This window comes from Chamaea fasciata, unplaced genomic scaffold (genome assembly GCF_029207755.1).
Source record: "Chamaea fasciata isolate MVZ Bird 193981 ecotype frontalis unplaced genomic scaffold, bChaFas1.0.hap1 SCAF_4, whole genome shotgun sequence".
NCBI classification, from domain to species: Eukaryota; Metazoa; Chordata; class Aves; order Passeriformes; family Sylviidae; genus Chamaea; species Chamaea fasciata.
Window position 1 is genome coordinate 32,958,979 of NW_027094089.1, and position 12,044 is coordinate 32,971,022.

A 12,044-nucleotide genomic window follows, 5' to 3' on the forward strand; every position below is an offset into this window, starting at 1 on the left:
GGGTCACACCATGTGCCCAAGAGTATGTCCAAATGCTTCTTGAACTCTTGCCAACCAGAAAGATAATTTTTTTCTGGTTGGAGTTAAGTTCTGTAAGATATTGGTGTTCTTGTTTTGATCTCAGATTCATGTTTTTTAATCAGAAAATACAACACAAACTTGTTACATTACACTGAATGTCAGTTCAGCGATTACTGTTTGAAACAATTTTAACCTCATTAAAATAGAGGAAAATTATGCTTCACAGAATTGCCAGCAATGGCTCTTCTGAGAACATTACAGTATGTTTGAACAAGAACAACTGTGTAACAGTACTGAAAGTAAGTTCAAGGATCATTACTACTAGCTTCAAGGTTCTGGATTTTAGCCTAAGCATGGAAGCTTAGTCAGAGAGAGTTAAAAAGAAAAGCATGCCATGAGCCATCTCTGATTCATGTAGATATTTCAGTAGTTGTGGTGATTCAGCTTTTTCTGTAGCCATCTTGTATGTTATTCTCACCAAACAATAAATTCAATTTCTGAATCACTGCAGTTATGTTAACTAGTTTCACTTCATTTATTACGGCTGTCTTATTCTGCCTGAAGAGGAGCAAAACCTGTTTTGTCTAACCTTGTATATCAGTGTGGCCACCTAAAAATCTGGAAAAAACCTGCTTTTAAACGAGGTGTGTATTTTCCTGAGACTGGAGTAACAGGTTTCCATTTTAGGTGAATTATTCTGCTTTGGAAACCATTGTATTCTGAGTACTAATGGTGGCATTGATCAGCAACTCCTCTTGTGGCCTTTAAATTGGTTGAAACTGAATTTTTGAAGTCTCTGATTCTGGAAGCTTTGGATAACTAATGGTATTTTGAATCATGGTCAGAAGTTGTTCTTAGCACAGTCTTTCTAAATTGTTGCCTTCTATTATGTATAATTTCTGCCTAGTGATAACTTCTCATTGATGTAATTTGTAGGTGTTAAAAGGTAACATATGTTTGTTACTTGCCCTGAATATTTGACATTATATAGATACCTAACAGCAGCATACAAATACTATCATGACACACCTGTATTGTGAAAATATTTTTTCAAATGGATCAATGGCTGTTGTGGGCAGGATTGTTCTGTTTCTTTCTTCTCAAGAGTTCTTTTTTGTTTATTTCTTTTTCAGATAATGGAGGACAAACATTAGCGGGGGGGAATAACTGGCCACTGAGAGGGAGAAAATGGACCCTCTGGGAAGGAGGAGTGAGAGGTGTAGGCTTTGTTGCAAGTCCTTTGCTGAAGCAAAAAGGTGTAGAAAGTCATGAACTCATCCATATCTCTGACTGGCTGCCAACCCTGGTGCACCTTGCTGGAGGACATACCAATGGCACTAAGCCTTTGGATGGCTTTGATGTTTGGAATGCTATCAGGTAACTTTCGTGTCAAATCACCAAGTCATCATTCTGGTATGAGAAGAATTTAATCAGCCCAGAAAACAGAACTTTCATGGGGAGGGAAATATTACCTGTTCCTTTCCCATAAAAAAAAAGGAAGGTATAGATGCAGTTAACTGATACATTTATAACAATTCTGCTGTCTGTGAGAGACTTTTCCAGGTTGCAAATTAATCCTGGTTACAGATGCAAAGCGTCCATACAGCTTTAACTTGGTATTTTTAATTTTTCATTATGAACACAACAGGTCACAAGCATGGTATACTTCTTCAAGAGCATTCTGTGTCCCAAAGTATGTTGAATGATTTTGCACAGCATGGAATATAAGTTAGTAAATTTTATGGACCAAACTCTGCTCTCTACAGAGCTCAGTCAGGTTGTCTCTGCAGGGTGCATCTGGAACTGGACATGTGGGAAATCTGTGCAGACATTAAACTCACTGAACATGGATTCCACTTTGATGGTTTGTTAGCTCAGTATGGGATATGTCAGGCTGGCTCGGAGTGTAACCGTTTGCACAGATCCTTGTCACACTGTCCAGTGTCTCAAGATTGAGTACAAAAATATATCTGACCTGGTTCCTGAAGTTCATGATGTTGTGACTGATTCAAGCAAGCTGAAATACTCAAAAGCACTGTGCAGACATGCTTAGATGACTGGAAAAAAGAAGCAGCATAGCTCCAGCTGGATTATTTCGGCGTTCTTTGATTCCACTAAAAAGGATCATAAAGTCCTTAAATCTAAGTTCCTGCAGAACTGTAAAGTTCTGTGACCAACCTTTAGTTTTCCAAAAATTGTGTTGGTTTAAATTCCTTTGTTTCTTCATTTTCTATGCTGCATGTAATGTATTCATTGATAGGGCTAAATCCTGTTCACTGTCTTTGCAGAAGTTATATTTATTTTGGTAGGTCTTTGAATATAGTTTTAATTCACATAAGAGTAATTTAAGATGGAAAGTTCAATACTGCTAAAGCAGAATAAAAGGACTAACAATTCCATTTCCTACATGCTGTTCAGTTGAGGATTAGTGTTCTGTTTCTTTTCCTTTTCCTGTTTTTATAGCAGGTAGACTATACCATATTATGTGTGTTACACCTTTTGTCCCCTTCTTTTTTTGTGTGTGTCTTAGTATCCTAGACTGTGAATTGTGAGAGTCAAAAGCAATTCCTAAAAAAGCATGAGCTGGAGTGCTGTCTGGGTAAGGGACTGAGATGAAAAACTGAGAGTTAGACTAGGCTGATTTGAATCCATGTACGCATCCATGGACCATCTATATGGATCTTGGAGTGAAAAGCAAGAAGCAAAACCAAACCGAACCCCCTATACCTCCCCAGAACTAAGCCCCATATCTTGAGTTCAGAATTGTTTTGTCTATACCTGTAGCATTACCTGTTTGAAGCTGGAAAGCTTGGTTTCATGCCTAGTGCTGCCTGTATTTCTGAAGAGCTAAGGGATGGTTTTCTGTAGTAGCTGAAGTTTACAGGAAGCTTATGGCCTTTTGCCCAGGTGTGCTGTGTGGCTGTCTTCCAAGTGGAAGAAGATAACGATATGTATAATTGAGGTCAGGGATCATTAACTGCCAGGAAGGAATGGAGACTCCCATTCAGCCAGAAAAAGTAAAATGTTTTACTTGTCAGTGTTCCTGTGGGGAAACTTAGCATCAGCAAGATCCAGGGTACATGAAAACCATAGACTTTTCTTTCAGCTACCATTAAAATTCCTGCCTACCTCAGGTTCAATTTCAACAGTGTATTTCTGCAATGGATTGGTCTTCTCAGATCTGGTTACTTCAGCAGGAGAGGAGTTGTAAAGGATAGGTACAGGTGTGCCAGCATGCTGCTGACATTTGCATTTCTCTCTTTGTAAAGGGAATGAATGCAATGCTCACTCACATTTCCGGGGAACAGGTGACTACCAGTGTTTTTGGGTGTGTCAAAAAGAGGGCCTCTGTCTGGACAGGTAACAAGTCAGGTTTTCTAACTGCTAGGCTATTCACTGGTTGACCTTGCAGCCAAAATGTCAAATTTCACGATTGTCCCATGTAATCAGGATAAATGAGTGTATTAAATTTCATGACCATAATTCAAAAGGTCACTTGAATATTGGATAGCAAACAATGAAGACACAGTGCCCTTTTGGTGATATCTGATGAAAAGTTCAAATGTGTTGTTTTTCTGGGACCGAATGGCTCATAGTGACTGAAATTATAACTTGCTAATATTCTAAATCATTTGAAAAATGAAAATTGATCACTGTGTTACATCTTTTTTTTTTTCAGTACAGTCTACTATAAATAGATGCATAAGCTTCTTGTGATTTTTTTTGGGGGGGGTCACTTAAATTCTGAGCCTGCTGGTTGGCATGGGTATAATCAAAAGGAAAAAAGATCATACATTTGGAACCTTGATTCAGACATTCAAAAGAATATATGGGATGGTGCAAATATTCTCGGAAGTGAAAAAAATTTGAATCTATTTCAGTGATATCTGTCTATTAATGATCAGTATTTAAGAGATGGGTTCTTAATAAAATATTTATGTAATAATATAAAATACAATAATATAATGTAGTAATTTATTATAAATCCTATACTACTGAAAATAACTATGTATAAATGTAATATGCTATAGAAATATGAATATATATACAATACACAGAAATTAAACATAAAATTTTAAATACTGAGTATAAATTCTGAAATTCGAGACCAAGATGAACTTTCTATCATGACCTTAAATGACTGGTAGTCCAAATTAGGAATCACATTAACATGACACCAATTAATATTAAGTTCTTGTAGTACAAAGAAGTGCTGAGAGTCACATATAGCCAAATGTTCCTTTCATACCTTGTCTACTTAATTCTGGCCTGAAGAACCAGAAGACATTTAACAGTTTGGAGGAAATAGCAGGAAAAGATGATATTCAGGAGGACACATCTTGTAGACAAAAATACCTGCTTTTGCATTCTTTTTGGTTAGCTGTACTCTAAGTTTCTGTCATACTGTGCATGAAACTGAGGAAGCACAGTGTTTGTATTCTCACTGTTTGAACTCCTAGGCAAAAATTTGCATGGTACTTAAAAGCTCTTTGACAGGGATTTTAACTCAAAGGTTTGTCTGCTCTTTTCCACATCCATGTGCTGAGCCATTAATGTTGAAACACTGTATCAATGAAAGACTTAATTGTTGCTAGAGAACAGGAAATGAAGGACATGCGCACAGTTAGTAGTCAGGGTAAAAAAAAGGGTGGTTTATTTTTTTACATGAGCTTATATAGATTTTGGACAATGACCATGGATTGGAGGATGAGGTTACCACCTCTCCAACCACACTGGTCAAACTAGAAGTCCATCAAGAGAGGAATGATAAACAATCACTTTGTGTACCTGAAAACTGTAAGAAACTCCACTCCAAAAATGCAAACATCAGAAAGCTGAAAAAGATCAGTTAGACACTTAATAAAATAGGAAAGTGATTTTATTTAAAATAGAAACTGAAATAGAACAGGTTTTGCTCACACTCTCACAGCCTTAAAGTCTTACTCACCAAAAGCTGTGTGTGTCTAGGAAGTCTGCCCAGCCAGACACAGGGGCAGAGGATTTTAAGCCATCCACCTGGCATCCCAGCACCATGATGTTTGTGAATGCAAAATGGGCCCAGCATCTCTTGCTGTGATGCAGAGGTCCAGGGATGCCAGGTGTGAAGTCCTTCAAGCTTCTTCTATGTTCTTCTTAGGTTGGTAACTATGCACAGGTTCTAGTTATGCCTGTTTGTGTCCTTTTGATGCTGCATCTGTGTCCTGCACCACCCCTGTGAGTCCCCAAGGGCCATCACTGCTTTGTCTCCAGATGTCCCTGTCCAGTAGAACTGGCCTCGATTTGCCGAGGCTTTGCTGACCTGCTAGTCTGGATTGTCATTAACGTGGGCTGTTGCAACAGCCCTTGCCCTGCTCCTGTGTTCATGATGCTATTTCCACATGTTGATTTTACCAGTCTTTCTCCATCCATACCAATCTTGGACTATTTTTCTGTCCAAAATTTTGTTGCAGCATATAATTAAGCCAGTACTACGTCATTTTTATTTTCCTCCGAGTACTTTTGGAATGAAATTTAACTTCCTCTTTGATGTCTTTAGCTTCTTTTTGAAAATAACTTATCATAGTATCACTGTGTCAACCCATTTTTGGATAACTGTCAGATCTTTCCAGTCTCAGTTATCAACATTTTAAAAAGCTTCATAAATAATAAATCGTAGTAGCTTTCCCTTTTCTCTTGCCTTTGATTATCATGGGTAAGACTACAATATAGCTCTAAAATGATGTACGTATTACAAATTGTTTCTGAAAATAAAGCGATAATATCACTGATATATTTTACAAAAATAGCAGTTGAGAATAGCAAGAACAACACTAGAATGCAACCAGTCAAGGTGCCTAAATTGTACTCCATATTTCCAAGCAAGTATCACAAAAGGAAGATGCATTTTTAAGAAACATCTGTTCTCCAGATGCTTACTACTCTATTGAAATAAAGACACTAGGCAAAATAGTTTTTCTTTGGTTGATACATTTTTTAAATACATCTTGGTTTTCACCACTGAATATCTAGTGTGTCCATGCTCTGAGAAAGTATTTTTCTTTGCATTGACAGAAGAATGGAATGGTAGACGACATGGAGCAGGGTGGTAGGCACTGAGAGATTTAGGATAAAATACAATACAAATAACTATTATTTTGTCAAAGCTCATTTTTTAAGCAGAGAGTTTAAAGTTTTACTTACATATTTTGTAGGGGAAGTTTCATTTTCATATTTTTATAATTTTGAAAAATCATAACTTATTTGGTGTAGTAAATAAAGAAAGATCAACTTGAATTCTTCTGTATTGAATGGGTACATTTGTTTTAGGAATCAGTCACCTGTTTAAAAAAATTGTTGTGATATAAATTAACACAGAAGAAAGAGCAGTCTAAAGCTGAGAGTGTGTTTATTTCCAGCATATCTGAAATATAATCATTTTAGGAAAACATTAAAAATAAGACCCAGAGAAATATGACAAGGTTATAAAGGCACAGATTTTGCTTAGCGACACTGAAAATGTTTTTGTGCAAGACAAACATACTTATGCAGAAAAACCTTGGATTCCTTTCCGAGGACACCTTCTGGCTCTTTAACAACAACAGAAGTGAAAGATTGCATGCGGATCTTTGTTTGTGCTCACTAAGGAATAATAGGGATTTCTGTATGTTTTAAGAACTTTGTAGATCAGAAGAATGAACTAACTGATTCTCGTACCAACACTGAAGTTAGGCTACATGCTTTCATTAAGCTGTTCTTACATGGAGGACTGTTTTGAAAAAACAGCAGCTTTTAATTGCTTAATTTAATAATAAGGACATATCTTCATTATTCTACCACCTGACAGGGTAGAATAATAACTAGACAATATAAAAAGTTACTTACATTTAGGGAGAGGGATGACGTATTAGGATATTGAAGTCTAAAAATAGTCTAAAATTAGAGCATTGTAAGATGTGGTTGCACAGGCTGTTACTAAAATACAAAGGCAGGTTTCCCTAGAGAATATTACTGCTTTGTTATTGTAGCTCTCCTGGCTAGACTGATGCAAAATACCCCTGCAGAGCATCTGCCAAGGTGAATCTGTAGCTGTGTCTGTGTCTCTGTGGAGTTTTGTAAATGGGAAGGAGGGTAGAGTTAAGTCACTTCTAGGGAAACAGATCTCTGTTACAGGAGTAAGTTTCTTATTTGCTGTCCCCAGAATGTTGTTTCTGTTTTCATGATGTCTTTTGCTGTGAGACAGGTGGTTTTTTCAACATTCAGTGCCAAATTCTTTGGCTGTTTTTTTGTGATATGTGGTGGCTATGAACATCCATGCTCTGTACAACAAAAATGACTGGAGTAACACTCAAACTGAATAGCAGTGCTGTGTGACAAATTAGCTCTATGGAGCTTAATGCAGTGATGCCATAAGCTTCAGGGAGTATATCTCACAATTACATATAAATCACATCAAAGGTACTAATAACAGCGTTCTATTCTATTCTATCTAACGGATTCAATAATAATGGCAACTGCTGCATGAAAAATTTCCATTAATACAAGTATAATCCTTGTTTTTTGTGTTCTGTCAGCTGTAATGTAAATAGCCATGTTTAGTGTATAATATCCACTGTCAATGTTAAAATTTATAAAAGAAGTTACCTTCAGTCTGCTTGAACACTATGAACACACTTGGTATAATCATAGACTCATATGGAATCATAGGAAAGGCTGGTTGAAAGGGACCTTTGAAGGTCATCTAGGCCAACCCTCGTGCCTTAGACAGGAACATCTCTAACTAGATCAAATTGCTCTAAGCCCTGTTCACTTCACCTTGTGTGTTTCTAGGGATGGATCATCTACTACCTCTCTGGGCAACCTGTACCAATGTTTCACCACCCTCATGTTAAAATTTCTTCTTTATATCCAATTTAAATCAACTGTCCATCAGTTTAAAACCACCACTGCTTGTGCTGTCACAACAGGCCCTACTAAAGTCTGTCCTCATCTTTCTTGTAGGCCCCCATTAGGTACTAAAGGCTGCTGTGAGGGCTGCCCAGAGCCTTCTCTTCTTCAGGCTGAACAAACCCAACTTTCAGCCTGTCAAAAAAGGGAGGTGCTCCATGGTTTTTTATCTTCTTTTTGCCAGAGCCATGATTAAATGCTTGAGACGGTATTTCGTGTTTGGACTCAGATGTTTATTAATACTTATCTATATTACAGTCTCACAAGCTGTGAGTTCAACAGCACTTCTAGCTAACAAAGTAAAAATGGAGCCGTATCTATCTCTTTACAAGGCCTTTTAAGGATAGACTGTCCAATTACGAAATGACACCTAAATTATTTTTACTTTTAACCCAATAACCAACCACCCATGGCCCGCAATGCAGACTTTTCTATCCAATTACAAGATACCACCCAGACCCATGAAGAAGAAGGTGAAAAAGGACTAACCTATACCCTAAAACCTCCATCTTACTTTATATATACTACTATATTCTAAAAACTTAAACTCTTAAGTTTACCACCCTGTGATATTACACATTTCTATTCAAACCACACAGCCATAATCCCAGTGCTGTCATTCAGTTTTGGAAGCCTTCTCCAAGGCCTCAGGTCAAATGTAGTGTTTCCTTAGGGGTCAGTGCCTGTCAGCACAGAAAGTCTAAAATTCTCAGTGACCAGGGTTCCAACACTCCAGTCCTCTAATCATCTTTGTGGCCTCCTCTGGACTGACTCTGGCAGGTCCATGTCCTTCCTGTGCTGGCATCCTAGAGCTGATGCAGCACTGCAGGTGGGCTCTCAGCAGAGCAGAGCAGAGGGGCAGAATCCCCTCCCTGGCCCTGCTGGTCACTCAGCATTGTGTGAATTCTGAGTGGCACTGTATGAATATTGAATCTACAAAGATGAGAAGTAAATAGGAGTAAGTTACTTAATTCTTCTGCGTTTTAACTCTGGTGGAAGATACTGGATTACTTAGCATAACTCTGGTGGTTTCTTTTTTTTTAAATATTCTGGAAAATATCAGCTCAGAAATTGGAAGAAAATCTTCTCAGGCAGTTATTGCAGAGTCAATCACAGGCTATAAATTTGAATCCTAGTTTAACTTTAGCTAACTGGTTCTTGTTACTGTTACCTATGAACAGATGGTGAAAGGCACATTTCAACACAGCTGTCAATGGAGCACATAGAGACAGAGTTTATTAAATCTAAGATAAAATTCGTTTAAATAAACCCAAGCATTTATTAATTAAGAGTGTGACTATTATGTTGGGGGGCAATTAACTTTTCACCCACATTTTGGGAAAAACACTTTTGTGGCAGTTTCTATGCATTGAATTACTAACACTGTAGCTTAATTAATTCCTCCATATTAATTACAATACTATATTATTTGAACACATTTAATCTTTTAGTTCTTCTTGTTAGTTCTGTACTCACTCAAAATGTATCATCTAGAAATAGTTTTAGAAATGTAATAGGAAAATATTATTTTAATTGTTAGTTACTGAAAATTTTAAGTTACAGGTAAATACTGTTTAATTATATATTCTATTTATTAAAATAACAGTAATTTTTTAAAGTCTCCACTGAGGTTTATATTACCTGAAATTTTTATTCTTAATGTCAAGAAGCTTAGGGAGCTTGGTTGAATTTCTGTGTCTTAAGTTAAGCTCCTCAATGAAAGAAAAGACAATTTAAATTATTTGGAAATTACTGAAAGGTTCATTTAGGTTCACCATCAAATAATAAATTATTGTTGTGTCTTCATGTAGCCAAGATTCTTTCTAATTATGTCTTCCTAGTCATGTTACCCTTTATAAGGAGTAAATTTTGTTTACTCAGTTTTTTAGGTCTGGGATTTACTTAGCTAACAAAATTTATGGGTAAGTTCAGAAGCTTATTCCTCACTGTCTCGATGTACTGAATGGCTAGAAAATGAAGGATGATTTTCTTCACAAGATTCTAAGTGTCTAAATAATCCTTGTGACCTCAATTAGAAATCAAAGATGGGTGTTTTTTTGTGGGATAGCAATGCCTGTGGTGTTTTTTGAGGCACCCAGCCATAACACCTTCAGCACTTGTTCAGGTATGCAGAGAGCACAGCAAGCGCTATGCCAGCTTATGCTGTGAAATTTGACTCTTAAAACTGATCGTTGTAAAACCCTGCTTAGGTAGGGCCAGTTCTGTACTCTGCAAACTTATGAATAATCTAAATAAACACCACGGTAGTTAGGGAAGACTTGTAGAGGCAAAAATTGTTGCTGCTCAGCCAGAAAGGAGCATTCTGATTGAAGTTGATGGTAATCAATTTAAAGTTATGAGTCCACTCTCTATTAAGATGACAAAAAGCCTTAAAATAAAGGATGCAGAATCCTAATGAGCTATAGGAGGTAATTAACATTTCCTTTTAAAATCTCTCTTAGTGAAGGAAGACCTTCTCCCAGAGTGGAGCTGCTCCATAACATAGACCCCATGTTTGTGGATGACTCCCCATGTGAGTATGCTCAAGATTTATTAAACTTACGGTTTACATTCTAAACACTTTTTGTCTTCTGTAATTGAAGTATTTTCCTCCAGGTGAAACAAAATACAGTAGGATGCCTTTTACTTCTCAGTAAACACCTTTAAAATACAGAAACATCATCCCCTGGATGGTGTAAGTACTTTGACATGAACGACACAGGCTTCCTATTTCAGAGAGCTCTGAAACACTGCTGAGTAATGAATAAAGTACTTTGGGACATGGAAATGTTGAGGAGCAGCTGTGTACCTGAGGTGCACAGTGAGGCACACTGCCAGCAGCCCTTTCCAAACCCTCTCTCCGGAGTTCCAAATGAGCTGCTAGCTGTAATGCATCTTGATACAGCTGTATAATGTGACCTTGCAAATGGAACGCTTGAGTTTGTGAGGAGCTGTGAAGTTCCAAGCTGTGTGATTGCTTTTTTTCCATAATCATGTGGGTTGAATCCTTAATGCCACAATCACATGATTTGGAGCTGAAGTTTGCTAATTCTGTAGCTCTTTTTAGGCACCATCTGTTTTATGATTCAACATTACTAGTTTGCTAAGGACTACAAGCTTTTCAGGCAGAGATTTTTTTCATACAGAACATTGGAACAGGTCCCTTCCAGTGTTTTTATAGCATTTCTGTATTTCATTATATAAAGAAATAAATCCAGGCAGAAAAAAAGTAGTGCAATAGTAGTGCAATGGAGACAGTGGTCTGTTGTCTGCAAGACAAATACAGGCTGTGCTGGAATAGCTGTATGGAAATGGATAAGGTTGCCTTTTGCAATGCACCTCTGGTTCTGTGATGCTTTTCTGAGAAGGAGCAACACTGTGCCTGTCTAATGCTGACTGGGCAGCACTGCCTGCAGAGGATTCCTACATACTTATTGAATTAAGGTGTAGCTACTCCAATTTCCCTTCAAAAAACACTCAATGAATCATAGAATTCCTGTGCAAAGTTATCCCCTGGTGAGGTATTCTCAGGCCTACTTCAGAGACCATCTTTTCCTTATGGGAATGGTCTGTGACTGAGGTGTTAGAGCAAGCAGAAGGGGGACAAGCAGAGGAGGTTTTTAGGAACCTGAGCTCGTAGGAAATACGGCCCAAACTGGTTCCATGATGCCATGCTCTGATGATTGTTCACTGTTTGCTACATACATCGTGTCCTTATTGTGTGCACTGTGTGAAATCTGGGCAGGAAGTGGGGCTGGGGGTGAGAAGCTGCAGTAGATGCAACTCTTTTGCTGGATAAGATGTGGTTTTTAAGAATCATGAACGGAGGAAGTTATATACATACCTGTAAATTTAAAATTTACCTGCCTTTCAAAAATGCAGTAATTAAGAACAAAAACTGGACTCTTGGCCAGCACGTTCTTATGCACCATGTAGAGCTTCCCTGTCTATTCTCAGCAAAAGCCTATTCTTTTGGCAAATTACTTTATGCCTCATAGTGAAATTATGCTTTGTCATATAAGGATTAAAATTTCTATTTAGCAGCCTGAGTTATTAGGAGTAATTCTATATGTTTGGAAGTCAGCTGATTTTTCTCACTG

General features: G+C 37.5%; 1 protein-coding gene across 1 annotated transcript in view; it reads left to right on the forward strand.

Annotated features, from left to right (window-relative positions):
- ARSB (arylsulfatase B) overlaps positions 1 to 12,044 on the forward strand; it is a 63,464-nt gene that overhangs the window by 28,310 nt on the left and 23,110 nt on the right. The window contains exons 5-6 of the mRNA XM_066181253.1: positions 1,155 to 1,398; positions 10,407 to 10,477. Of these exons, the coding sequence (XP_066037350.1) occupies positions 1,155 to 1,398; positions 10,407 to 10,477 (315 nt within the window). The remainder of the gene's footprint in view (positions 1 to 1,154; positions 1,399 to 10,406; positions 10,478 to 12,044) is intronic.